At 43.2% G+C, this 14,189-nt stretch overlaps 1 protein-coding gene across 7 annotated transcripts in view; it reads left to right on the forward strand.

Moving 5' to 3' along the window:
• The window catches only part of LEPR (leptin receptor), a 29,529-nt gene that overhangs the window by 3,935 nt on the left and 11,405 nt on the right, over nt 1–14,189 (forward strand). For 6 of the 7 annotated variants that reach the window (XR_001864158.1, XR_001864157.1, XM_017740815.1 and 3 more), the window contains exons 3-9: nt 1,911–2,204; nt 3,127–3,244; nt 7,618–7,823; nt 9,694–9,839; nt 10,547–10,691; nt 12,290–12,586; nt 12,741–12,855. Coding sequence is in view for 5 of the 7 variants with exons in the window: in XM_017740815.1 (XP_017596304.1) it covers nt 1,911–2,204; nt 3,127–3,244; nt 7,618–7,823; nt 9,694–9,839; nt 10,547–10,691; nt 12,290–12,586; nt 12,741–12,855 (1,321 nt within the window). In the remaining 2 variants the exon portion in view is untranslated. The remainder of the gene's footprint in view (nt 1–1,910; nt 2,205–3,126; nt 3,245–7,617; nt 7,824–9,693; nt 9,840–10,546; nt 10,692–12,289; nt 12,587–12,740; nt 12,856–14,189) is intronic. The other variant, XM_017740807.1, reaches the window with a different exon arrangement.

The following is a 14,189-nucleotide window of genomic DNA, read 5'->3' on the forward strand; positions in this document are numbered from 1 at the left end:
CTGCTTCCATGGGCACAGGGCTGCCAAAGGGTGCTCAGCTCACTCCAAATGCTGGATTAATAAACTGCTTTCCTGATTGGGAAATGCCTCGGACAATATTGGCATCTGCTGTGCAGGGACAGCTGGTATTTGCCTTTCTTTTTTCTTTTTTTTTTTAATTCTAATAAGAACTATTTAAATACTTCTGATGATGATGCGTAGGGAGAAAGCAGACCCTGTAATCCAGTGAAGTTATTTTGAAAATTTGTGTCATCTTTACAAAATATAAATGAAAAAGATGAAGAAATCATTAGATATAGGCACCTTTTTATATACATACACACCTTTTTATCTTGCTATCTGTACTCTTTTATCCACTCAGTATCAAATATTGCATCGTTGACATTCTTTTAAATACCCTTTGTGATCTAAACAGATTGAGTAGCTTTAATTGGAAAACCTGGATGCTCCAGGGAGGTTTCCTGGGATTCAGAGCAGTTTGTCACCATCTGATGGCCCTGTTAGCCCAGCCACACTGCTGCTCTGGGGACAGAACTACAAGTCATGGCTTCCTCTGGGTCATTTTGACTTTATTTTGTCCATTTCTGAAGAAGGGAGCTGAGCACATTTTTGACTTTATAAGATTTAATTAATCCCTGGAGATGATCTGTGATACATGAGGGGGAAGTTCCTGAGAAAAAGAGAGGAGCTGGGGACAGTGTTGCTTCGCTGTCCTGCTCCATGGCACTTGTTTGTCCCTTTTTTAATCGTGGATTATGGCCTGAGAGTCTGTTTGCTCCACTGCCTCCTGCAGGAGGCCTAATGAAGCCGGGATTCACAGAGGCACAAACTCTGTTCCGTGGGAGGGGAGGGAAGAGCAGAGCCCCGCAGGAGTCTGGCAGCACGAAATCCGTGTGGAGAGAGAGCAGAACGCTCTGCAGAATAACACACTGCATCTCCTGTTTTTAACAGCTTTTTAAAAGCTCTCCGTGCATATTTGGGTATTATTTAGCTCATGCTCTGTGCTATTAATCAAACAGTGCTAGAAATATTCTGGTGTATCTTATTTTGGCTATTGCAAGGCATAGAGCATCAGTTAATTTCTATTTAATGAACTGCTTAAAATTTCTGCCCTTCCTGAGCAAAGAGCTGAATGCAAAGTGCACAAATGGCCCTGTGCCTTGCTGCAAGTAGAGCTTTAATCTTTGAATTCACAGAGTGTTTTACAGGAAGTTGTTTCCTGCTCATCCTTCTCTGAGCCATTGCGAGCACAGGTCAAGCTATGACTTATCAACAAATGTGCTCAGAGTGGTTTTATTTGGAAGGATCCAAGTCTGATGGGAAAAATGATCATTTTCCTGCCTCTCATTTCCCAGATAATGCCCTGGGGCTGTGCAGTTGCACCCACAGTGATATTGTCCTTTTTTATTTAAGAGTTACAGTGGGGACTGTGTTTTATATTTAAAACAGGATTATTTTTTTTATTGAAATGGAGCTGTTTTAAAAGAGCTGGAGGGAATCTGTTCCAGCACTGCATGGGAAGATGAGGCTCATACCCAGTTTAGGATTCCCGTCAGTTCAGGATTTTTGGTTAATAAAAGGCAATTTCTGTCAAAGAGATGCTTCACCTACAATTTTGGCCTTGACCTATTTCAAGAAATTGAGAAAACAAAAGTTTGGGTGCAGTGAGGTTGGGGTAAAAGGCTGGAATCTGTCACCTGTGACACCAGTCAGAGGGGATGTTTTTAGTAATTTTGTCTTTACCTAGAGGGGATGTTTTTATTAATTTTGTCTTTACCTCAGGGAACAACCCATGGAAACCACCTGATTTTTACCTAATGAATGCATTTCTCCATGACATCAGCCACTCCCTTTGTACTGTTTAATAATATGAACTTTCATTTCCAATGCTTTTCCCTTTATATTTGCAGACTTCCTTCAGATGGCAGCTGCCCATTGCATGGTCCATCCAGTTCCTCCCAGGAACTTCACACTGCCCTGTGTGCTGCTGAATGAGACCTTTCTGAGCCCTTTCTCAGCTGGGAGCTGGTCTGGTCTGAGGAGAGAACTTGGAACACCCAAAACCAAGTCTTTAATGAATGAAGAAAGTTTTCTGTGTTGCCTTTGGAGTGCCAGCAACATTGGCTGTTCTTTGTACAGAGCAAGCATGCAGGCAAGGAAGTTTATTCCTTCAGAAATAAATATCTCTGCTCATCAGCAAATAGGTGGGTTTAGCACTCAAGGGCACAAGAAGTTAATTCTTAAAATATTTAGGTTTTTTTGTTGTTTGGGAGGAGAGGGGTGGGTTGGATTAATGGGAATTCACTTCTATCTCGGGCAGGCAAGGCAGTGTGGTAAAATCCTTCCTCAGCGTGGTAAAATCCTTCCTCAGCGTGGTAAAATCCTTCCTCAGGATGTAGTGGAAGATGGAGGGAATTGTACAGCAGAGTTTCAAAAGGGGAAGAAAAAGTTGGCTGTCTTTCCAGGGGAATTGTAATTAAAATATAGAGCACTGCATAAGAGGACATAAACCCAGATCTTCAAAGGAGTTTAGACACTGTGAGGAATATTTTAAATATTTTTGGTGGATATGGGCTTTAAACTCCATCAGAAGGCAGGGGAGATGGAGAGCAAATGGCATCATTTCTACATGAATTATGGTGCTTTAAATAATAAATATGCAGTAAATATCTGTACATGGATTAGGATCTTTTTTCCCGAGGTTTTTTCCCTCCTCCTGTCTGAGGAACACGGAGCTGGCATCCTGCTGCCAGGAATCTCATTGACCTCAGTAGATAGAATTTCATTTCACACATCCCCAGTACAGCCACACTGAGGCTGTGCCACTTCCCAGGACACAATGACCACCATCAGCTTCATTTTTCTTCACCCTGCAGCCTTGTCCCTAAATCCAGGTTAAAAATATTCCTTCTTTAATCATGACAGTGCAGGACCACATGGATTGCAAGCCTTGGAAGTGTTTAAGGTGCCCAACTTGGATTATTCATAAATATTTTCCCATTTGTGCTGCAGCCTCACCTTCATCAATATCTGTTCCTTGTCCTCTCTTTGTGAGTGAGTTCTATCCTGTTGTTTTATTTTGTTTTAATACAGCTCAGAAATGTGTAATCCCTTTCTTTTGCCCAGATTGGAGCTGGAACGTGGAATGTAGGATTAGAGGCAAGCTGGACCTGTTAGTTTGTAACCTGCAGCTTTTGAAGCTGGACCTGAGAGATGACCTGAAGGTTAATCTTCTATACTCTGGGTAAGTACAGGCTCTGTTAAATTTGCCTGAAAATCTGAAAGCATTTTCTAAAGCAGCAGCATTTCAGCTTCCAGCACGGTGGGAGCTTTAGCTTCGCAGATTTTACTTTGTCCTGTCTAAAAGTAATCCTGGACCATATGGAAAGTTTGTGTATCTTTGAATGAAAAAGGTTGGAATGGAGAGTCCCCCTTCTCTGCCCTTCCCATGTTTCTTAAAATGTTTTCATGAAATCAGCATTGACTTCTTAAAGTATCTTTGTTGTTAGAATTTCTTAATTTTAAAGTCTTGGGTCTGCTTTTTATTTGCTTTTGACCATAATATTGTCTCTCTTGAAGTAAGTGTGGTACTTCAGCGTAATCCAATGGCAAATGCTGCTCTCATCTCATTGTCACTGTGGTGAATATTCCCTGGAATGCTGAGAGATGGAATCATCCTGGCTGTGGGGTGGGCAGGTCTTGTGTACATTGCTTATCAAAAGATCTGTTTGATTGCATGAAGCCACTCTGTTTCTTTCTGAATTGATTTCTGATTTTTTGATAGATTTGAAGGGTTGGTATAAACACCCAGACTTCATTTCCTTGGCAAACAGGAGAAGCCGAAATAGTTGAATTAGCTGAATTTATAGGGGAGGACTTCCTAACCAGCCAGATACCATTTGGCACAAATCATCCCTGTAGTCAGGGTAGAAACCAAGTGTATTATCCAGGAATAAATATGCTTGTTTAGCTGACATAATATTTTAATCCTATTTTGGTGAAGTGGGTTCCCATTTCCAGTGTTCCTCATGACTTTGATTCCCAAAATACCATTCCATGGGTGTTTGTGGGGGAAGCAGCTCTGGCTTTGCTCTGCTCCATCCAGGCTCAGCTGCAATAGGAAAAGCTTTGCCAGTGGTCCCAGTGCAGTAATCTCTATATTGAATTTTTTTTGGGATGCCAGCAGATTGGAGCCCCAGCTGGGATGAAGAGGTTCTTTGTGTTAGGAAGGGAATTCGGTAAGTGCCGTGCAATTTAGGAGAGCAGGCCCTATGGACTCACCAGAGTCTCTGTTTGATTCCTCTTTGCTGCAAAGATGAGAAACAAAGCAAAACCTTGGAGCACTCATTTCCCTCCCCAGATCCCACATTGCTATTTTCCTTTTAGGGTCCCTGTGTTCTGAGGGAAGAGCAGGCACAAGCATTTCAGACTTTGGGAAGGTGACAGCTTTCCCTGTTGGCTCTCTGATACCTTAACATTTTATTCCCGAGCCAAAATACCTTGAAAACATTCCCAGTTTTAAAAATATGCATTCCTGGCATGTGTTTCTCCCTGGGAGTCTGGAGATCCAGCCAGGATTCTCACATACAGGGCAATGCACAAAAATAATGATCCAGAGGAACCTACAACACAAAACCTTGGGTCTCTCACAGCTTTTGTTTTTTTCAGCATTAGAGAAGTAACCTCTGATTTACCACATCCACAGTTTTCCTGCTTGGAAATGGTATCAGGGATGGGAATGTTTTGTTCTGCCCATGGCAGGGCTGTGTGAGAGGCTTAAGTAAGGGAGATGATGGGGTTTTGGGGGAGAAAAGGTTATTCCAAAGCTTCGTTTGGCAAGTTGGGTTAATTGTCTACCAAACATCTTCCCAGCTGTGTGATTCCAGGAATGCTCTAAAGCCCATGGTTAATTCCAGGAGCTGGAACCTTGGGGAGTGCTCCCAGTTTAATTTTGAGCACTGGTTATCATTTGCCCTTTGAGCTCATGAGGCTGCACTCGTATTTTGACTTACTTGAAGTACCTGTGAGGCTCTCCTTCAGTTCTGGGACTAAATTTCCGTGCTTTTTAAGGAAAAATCATGCAATTTGCCTTAAGTGCATCAGTTGTACATTGAGCCTCTCCAGCCAGAGAAAACCAACCTTTCATTAGAGATTTATGAGCTCAGCAGCCCTCAGATCTGCTGCAGTTTAATGCGGCAGCTTCTTCAAATAAGTATTTTTCTGGAGCTACCATTTATCAAAAACACTGGAAAATGTTTATGGAAAGTCCTGGAACCCCCAGACAGCTTTTCTCCATCCATTCCTAATAAAGGCAGTGCTTGAAAAGGAATAATGACAGGAATAATGACAGCAGGGTTCCAATGGTGACCCTATTTCAGAACCACCTGCTTGGGATGGACCTTCCCTGAAATGAGAGCAAGCGTAGAAATTTATGTAATTCTTCCTAAAATAAGTTTTACTTTTTCTTTTCAATTGCAAGAACAGGATTGAAATCCAGTCAGGACATTTTGCAGCATCTATTTGAAAGTCTCCAAGTTCACCATGGGGCCACAGATGCAATTAGCAGGAGAAGCATCACCTTCTGAAGAGGGTTGAATATAAATATAAAACATTTAGGACTTCCTAAATGTTTTTTTCTCCGAGGTTTTCCAAGGTGTTGGCTAAAAGAACTCTCTGTGACAGGGTTTGGAGTGGAGGAGCCACTGACCTCCTCAGCTTGCGAGGGCTAATAAGTCAGAAGAGGAGCTCTTTAGCACTTTTCTCCCTTTACACTGGTTTTTTTTGGTGCAGACAATCTCATTTTGATGGTTAAAAATTGAAATATTAGGAATGATGAGGGGCTGGGGTGGTGGTAACCACTTTCCAGTTAGATCAGATCAAAGACATGGTTTGAAGAAAAAATACATGTTTTATGGACTGATTGTGGCTTTTGGAGACCAATAAAATCTTGTGAGCAACAGGAGAAGGCAGGGAAGCTTCAAAGAAAATTCTGCGAAGTCTTTGAAAGGAAATTCAGGAAAAACCAGTGGAGCCACATGTAGAAAAACAAAATGATTCCAAGTAACTGAAAAGCTCTGTGTCTGCCAGATACCATCAGCATAATTCCTGTGTCCCAAAGTCTGGGAGTCCTGGAGAGAATTATTTTAGGAATGTCAGGATTGACTGTCTGGAGCATTAATGAACGTAAACCATACCCTGAAACGGACCTGCTTGGGGTTGTTCCTGCAGAGCACAGGGCTGGGAGGGCAGTGCTGCTGAAATTCCATGATTTTCCAGCCTCAGGGTATCCCAACCCCAAGGTGGATGCACAAAGCTCAGTGAGGGATGAGGGGAGTGGTGCTGGGATGATCCAGGAGTGGTTTCCCTGCAGTCCCAGCCTGTGCTTTGCATGAGCTCTTCCCATCCTCCATAAATCCTCAGTTTTTGACCTTTTCCTCTCTAAGTTGGGCAGGATATGGAAATGGGATTGGTGAATCATGCCCAGTTCCCTGTGCTCTGCACTCAGATAAATGGACCAGATAACAAATGGACTAAACCCAAAAAATAAAGCACCAAATCTTGTCCTTCCCTCTCCTCCAGTGCAGAGATCTCTGCCCTCCCTGAATCCGAGGGTTCCAGTAAGTCATGCCAGCTATAAAACCGTTTGAAAAATGAACCAGAAAAAGGCTCTGATTCTATGAATTTCCATTTCTTTCTCTGAATTAGTAAAACAAAACCCTTACTGGACAGAAATAACTCCAAAATCACTTCAGAACAATTCAAAACAGGAGCTTTTTTTTTTGGGTGAGGATGAAAAAGTCAAAAGCAGGAAAGAATCCGAGGTGATTGAACTGTCAGGATTTGTCTTGGCTTTGCTGCTGTGAGAAATTTGGCCACAAATTATTTGCACTATTGAATTCCCAGCCTTAGGGAGGCCTTTGTCACTGGATACCTGCAGAACTCCATCAGTGTGGATCTCTGGAAGAGCCTGAAGAGTAGAGGTGGCAATGAAGAATCCTTTGGGAACTGCTGGTACCAAAGATTTAGATGGGAGATTGAGAAGGAATTGTTCCCTGTGAGAGGGGGGAGATCCTGGCACAGGGTGCCCAGAGCAGCTGTGGCTGCCCCTGGATCCCTGGCAGTGTCCAAGGATGGAGCTTGGAGCAGCCTGGGATAGTGGAAGGTGTCCCTGTCCCTGGCACGGGATTGGGGTGGGATGAGATTTAAGGTCCCTCCCATCCCAACCCATTCCATGATTATAATATTCCCTGTAAAGATTAACTGTAGCAGGAGCTGGAAGGAACATTTAATTGTTTTGATATTATTTCGGTGCCTCAGGAATGGGAAGTAGAAATTCATCTCTTTTGGGATGGCAGGGAGCTGCCATGGGAAGGTAAAACAACATTGTGTGCCTAGAAAAGATCTGGGAATACTTTAAGGGAATTGTGTTCATTACTTGGAAACCATTTAAAAAGGGAGAAGCAGCAAAGTTAAAGCAATAGGTTACAATTACTACTTTTTTACCTTAATTGATTTTATTTTCTGATCAATAAACCATATCCAGATGGACAAGCCTATTGGGATAGAGAAGAAAAGATTTCATTGTTTTGTTCCCTGGTTTGCTTTGTCCCTCTGTAGATCAGAGCTGTCCCAGGGAGCTGCATCCACGAGCTCTCTGCAGGGGACAGTGAGGGTGGCTCGGTGTGACTGCAGGGAGCAGGACACCTGTGAGTGCCCGGTGGCCTCCCCGAGCCTCAACCACACCTACCTCCTGTGGCTGGAGGTGGTGGCTGGTGGCACAGCCCTGGGGTCCCCTCCGATGTCACTGCAGCCCACGGACATAGGTAAGCAGCCTTTAACCCCGTGTCCATGGAAAACAGCAGCAGCAGCACGGCTCTGCTGGGAAAGGGGGCACAGACAGGACAGGAAAAGCTCCCTAATCCCTGTCTGGGCTCCAGTGCAAACCACACTGAGCAGGGCCCAGGCAGGCAATAAATTGGTTAGTTGTAGTTTTTTCCATTCTAATCAGGAGCTCTCTGTGCCCAGGACTGGGCCAGTGGTGGAGCTTTTCTGGCCATGTTGCTGAGGACTTAAATTTAAAAAGCTGTTCCAAAAGTTGCTTAGCAAATGCTCCCACCCATTTTCCCGAGCAGCTCTCTGATCCTGATGTTTTCTTCCTCACCCATGCAACCCCAGCGTTTTCCAAGCTGGGAAATATTCCTCTGTGTTTGATCAAGCTCAAACTCTCCTGACATGATGAATTTGATATGTGTTGCTATCCAACATGCCCAGTTATTGCAGATTTGGGCAGATTTCATAAAGGTGGGAGCTGTCAGCTGCAGGCGAAAAAAATTAAAGTTTTATGAACATCTTATTAACTTAAAAACTTGGGAATTTTATGAACTTCCTCCTAACTGATGCGCTCTGCAGACAGAACCAGTTAAAAGTCTCTGGGTGGGCTTGTTTGGAAGATGAGAGGTGGCATTTTTCATCCTGCTGGTTTGAGATGATGCTACAGGAAGAAATTAAAAATTCAGGCTGGAGTCTGCCAGTATTTAAAAATGACATAATGAGTTTGCTCTGCTTAGGGAAGTATGTTTTAGAAATGCATAATATTCATATATGTTCTGCCAAGATTTAGCTCAATTAAAACTATTTTGAATGTAAAACTCTGAATGTTTGTGTCATGTGGATTTTATTTGCTTATAGTGGAGCAGGTGGCATCACAACCATCATTATCTGTGTTCAGGAAGTGGGATCTGAATCAGGGAATTGTGATGGAAAAGCCACTGACTTTGTTTGCCTCCTCCCCAATCACTCCCTGCTGGCTTTCATTAAGTTAATTGCTTTGAGATGGTTTAGAAGTAGAAATTAAATAAAATTTGACTTAGTGTGGTGGATTTACAGTGAAAATAATAAGATATTTTTGGTGTAACTGAGTGAGATTCCAGTAATACCACTTGGAGAGCTGGATACCAGTGCAGATGGAATTTGAAGGGAACATCTGCCCACTGCCCAAGATTTTTGGGGATGTTTTCCCTTCAGCTTTTGCACGTGGTGTTCACCCTGCAGTGGTTTGGAGCGGGATTTTACTCTTCCATGGGAGAAACTTGGCTGTGAATGAGGACAAGGCCAGCCAAGGTCTCAGTAACAGGTAAAAGTAGGGCCTTGATTCCTTGTGATTGTCCAAGGAGTGTAATCCTAAGGATTGCCCATCCATTCCCCACTCCAGAGTTCCCTTCATCCTGATGGGACTATCCAAACTCCCCCTTTTTACTTTGTCCTAATGCAGCTCTCCTGGAGACATCCTTTCAGAGCCATAATCCCTGTGGAAGGATGGGAATATTTAGAAAATCCTTGTGTGCAGTCTGAGGCCATTTTAAGGAGCAAATTAATTTTCGCAGCACTCCCATCCCTCACTTCCCCATTCCCTCTTTTCAGCAAGGCAGGTAAACCAGGGAAGAGTTGTGGCCTGAGGGAAGAAATTCCTGCAGGTTTAAGGGAAGTGGGAGGTCAAACAGCATTTCTTGGTAACTGCACCAGTGCCTGGGTGACTTTTGCAGGGGTATTACACATCACTGCCACGCAGCAGAGCAGCTCTTGAGAACGGAGTTCAGGAGAACTGAGTTCAGTTCTGAGGGAGAGTTGTGACTCAGTAAAACCCAGCAGTCCTGGGTGAAGCTGGGGCTAAATTGCCAATGAATTTGTGTGCAGTGAAGCCTGAGGCCCCTGTGAACCTGCAGCTGGAGCTGGCTGAGAGGGGCCAGGTGAAGCTCTGCTGGTCCAGCCCCGTGCTGCTGCCATTCCCTCTGCAGCACCAAGTGAGGATCTCTGCTCCCCCGGGACACGGGGAGTGCCAGGTGAGGCAGCGCCGGTGCTCGGCTTTCCAGGGTGGGGGGCTCTCCCAAATCCCGGGGTTCCCACCACCCTCCTTGGCCTTGGGTTGAGAGTATGGCTGCTCTGGTGGAGCTGGGCTTAGCACGCTGCTTTCTCCTGAGCTGGAAAAGCTGGGAAGCTGGACTGGGCATCTGTAAACACTGAGAGAAGCCCCATCTCCTGCTGGGTCTTACAAACAAACTCCCATTTTTCTCTTTGGATGAAATCCTGGATTCTGTGACGTCTAAAGCCATTTTTTTTCTGCACTCTGTATGTTCTGTAACACATCTATGTTTAATATTTATAAGTTTTGTATAAATAGGGTTCTTTTCTGTTCTACCATGCAAATGGCTCTGGAATAACAAGCAGCTGTTAATTAGCAATCCATAATGATACAACTTGTTTTCCACAGTTATGCAACTTCTACCACTCTCAGATTGACAGTAAATTTAAAGGAGAAAGCTTTTTAATCCAACTTGCTACCTAAAAACCTAGAAAATCCTTGTGTAGAATAGGAGGACATTATCTCCTGTCTCTTAAGGAGTAAATCGATTTACTCAGCACTCCCAAAAACTGAGTTTAAAGAGAAGGCATGAGGAGAATTCTGACTTTATAGATTATTTGTTTTGCTTCCCTCTGTCTCTTTTCCTGTTTCATTTTACAACAATAATGGATTTTGATAATCCAACAGATGCTTCAGGTTGCTCTGGAAACCTCAGTGGCCATAGACAGTGCCCTACTTGACTCTCCATCCTCAGTGCAAGTGAGGAGCAGGAATCTCCGTGGTCCAGGGTTCTGGAGTGACTGGAGCACACCCTACAACCCCACTTTGGGAGGTAGGACACCTGCAGGCTTTTGGAATAAAACTGATTTCCCAGTTTGTTTAGTGGATTTGGTATTGGAGAACATGAGTTGGGATGAAAAATCCTGTGGGAGCTTTTCCCCTTCTGCCCTCCCTGGCTGGCTTTGCCTGAGGCTCAGCTCCTCCCCTGTGCCAGGCTGGCGTTAGGGGCTCTGGAGAACACACCTCCGTGGCTGTCACTCCCTCACCAGCCCCTGTTCAGACCCAGAAACAGCTCTTTGCCTCAGAGCTTTTCCATTTCCAATTTCAGTTGGCAGCACTGAACCTCTCCTCAATTCAAGATTTTTCTCCTAATGCTTTCTCTCACCTCTGGTTTTGGTTTTGTAGCTGAACTAAAGGCCCAGAGCAAAATGAAATGTACTTTTTATATAGTCCAGCTTGGTTTGCAATGCTGAGCCCTGTGCAAAACTGACTTTCTGATTATTTTGTATTTTTCCACACTCTGCTTAAATATTCCCCACCTGGAAATATTTTGGTCTGTGCTGTCACAGGAATTCTCTGAACTCTGTGCTTTTCCTGGGCCTTTACATGGGCACCTGTGCTCTGTGTTAAACTTTTGTGTTGTGGGCTTAAACCAAGTTCCAAGGAAAGAACTAAACCTTGGAAAAAGAGCTTTTTTTTCTAATAAAACCTTCAACAACAGATCCTAAATCTGTTTTGCTGCCTGAGAAAGGGAAATTTGGGGGAAATCCTAAAAATCTCTGCTTAGTTCTCAGTATGGGAAGCAAACCTCACCTTTAAAGGATTTTCAGGCTGGCTTTGGGTGATCTTTGCAAACAGCTCCGTTCCAGCTCCACCTGTAGCTTCCCTGAATCCCTGAGTGATGGGGGCTGAGCTCACACATCTTTAAATCCTTGGAAAATTCAGTGTCTTTAAGCCTGGATTGTACTACTGCTACAATTTGGTGTTAATTGCAGTGTAAAACCAGGTTTTGAGACTTTAATCTCCTGCTGACTTCAGGAGGAGGAGGAGGAACAGCAACTCCTGAAAAGATTGATTAATTTTATTATGTTCTCCTTGTGCTGCTGTGTATTGCTTGCACTGCACCCTCCAGTGATTTTCTGCTCATTTAATTCAGATTTGCCTGGGGATATTAAAGATTATTTGAATCAGAGTTTAGAAACTTCAGGTGTGCAGGGAGACAGTACAAGGCTCATTTCTGCTCTTGTTCATAGTGATTAAGAAGTAGGAGAGTTAGAAATAAAACTGGATGATGATAACAATAATAATAATGATATTTTTCTATTGACAAATATGTTTATGGTTTTTTGGTTCAATTTTGAGTCTCAATGGATCTTTTTCACCTTTTTTTCCTTTTGTGTAGCCTGGGGATATTGAAGATTATTTTAATCAGAGTTTAGAAACTTCAGTTGTGGAGGGAGACACTCCAAGGCTCATTTCTGCACCTGTAGTTGTTCACAGGGATTAAGAAGTAGGAAAGCTAGAAATACAACTAGACTAATAATAATAATAATTAATAATAATAATAATTTATTGACAAATGCTCTATGTTTTTTGCTTCAGTTTCAAATCTCAATGGATTCCTTCCCCTTTTCCCCCCTTTTTGTGCAGCTCAAGTCCTGTACTTCCCTCCCAAGACCCTGACCAGTGCTGGCTCCAACATTTCATTTCTGTGCATCTATAAAAACAAAAGCAAGCCTGTAGAGGCCCAGGAGGTGGTTTGGTGGCTGAATTTAGCAGAAGAAATCCCAGCCAGCCAATATTCTCTTGTGAACAATCGTGTAAGCAAAGTTACTCTTTTCAACTTGAAAGCAACCAAACCTAGAGGAAGTTTCTTCTATAACGCTTTGTACTGTTGTCACCAAAGTAGGGAATGTCACCATAGATACGCTGAATTATATGTAGTAGGTAAGATTCCAGAGGATTTTCCATTCTCCTTTTGGGGCATTTTCCTAGTGAGGATGGAATATTTCCATTGAAACTCCATTTATTATTGCCTTTGGGGTTTTTTTGTAGCAACCATTGTGTCTCATTAATTAAGCTTTTAATGTCTTTTAATTAGACATGGATTTTAATATCTCCTGTGAGACTGATGGATACTTAACTAAAATGACTTGCAGATGGTCTGCAAACCCAACCACCTTGCTCCTGGGGAGTTTGCAGTTAAGATATTACAGGTATGGATGGATTTTAATTCTCTTTTTATGCTTGGAAAGCATTCCTCAAAATATTACTGCATCAAAGAATTCTGGATAAATGTACTTATAAAATGAACAGATTCTTTAAGGAGGATTTATTCTGTGTGCAGGAAGGGAACCAGAGATACCTGAGTATGTAACAGATCATATTTATAAGGTTTTTCAGCATTTTGCAAACAGTTTGGGAGGCAGTTCTCTTCAAGCAGTTTGCTTGCAGCAGTTACAAAAATTATTCCAGTTGCTCTTATCTCCAAGTTGTAAGGAAATAAGGGAAAAGCCCATTCCCAGTGGGAATGTCTGGCCTGGGGGAGCTGTAGAATCCCTGTTCTTGGAGACTCTCAGATCCCAGCTGGATGGGACCCTGGGCAGCTCCATGTGATTTGAATTTAACCCTGCTCTTAGTCTGAGATAGGACTTGAGACCTCCTGAGGTCTCCACTCAGTCTTTGATTTTTCTGTAATTCTGTACTTTTTTTCCTATGTACAGATAGATAAAAATAGAGGATGAAATAAATTCATTCCAAGATGGAAAAGAATCTTGCTTAGAGAATCAGACCTTAGCTCACAAAAGGAATATTGCTTTGTGAGGCAGCAGCTTCGACTGCAGCAATTCCCAGAATCCCAGACTGGTTTGGGTTGGGAGGGACCTCAAAGCTCATCCCATTCCACCCCTGATGTATTGAGCTTGAGAGCTTCCTAGAACCACTCAGACAGACAGACAGACAGACAACCCTTCCTGAGACAGAAATCCATAATTTTACTGCTCTGCTGGGCTGGAGATGCAGAAATTTTGGCAAACAGCTTCCATCAGCTCTGAGGGCCTAATCCTTTGGGAAGCCAGCCTGTCTTCTCTGGTGGAGGTGGACTGGAGTTTTGAATTATGCTGGTGCCCAGGTGAAATATTTCTCACGGTTTTGTGGACTAAAGGAATAACTGGAATGCTGGAAAGTTCAAGTGGAGGCTTTTGGGGCAGGATTAATGCCTGGCCGAGTGCTGAGGTAGCTTTTGCTTGAACTGCCTTCACAAATATGGATATAATGAGTGCACTGCTGGGCAGGGAGCTGGGAATAAACCCCATGCTGCTCATCATGGCTTGTATTCCCACTTCTTCACTGTTCAGGTTTAGCTAAAAATGTAATTTTCTAGTAGGAGGTGATAATGTGTAGATTTGTTAGTGTTCCTGCTCGATCAAACAGTGACATTCACACTGCCTGCAAATCCTTCCCAGATGCTGCCAATCCTTCTTTTTGTTCTTATTTCTGTGGTTATTTGTTCAGAGTAAGACCTGAAAGACGAAAATGCAATCAAATTCCT

Source organism: Corvus brachyrhynchos, unplaced genomic scaffold (genome assembly GCF_000691975.1).
Source record: "Corvus brachyrhynchos isolate BGI_N302 unplaced genomic scaffold, ASM69197v1 scaffold280, whole genome shotgun sequence".
Taxonomy (NCBI): Eukaryota; Metazoa; Chordata; class Aves; order Passeriformes; family Corvidae; genus Corvus; species Corvus brachyrhynchos.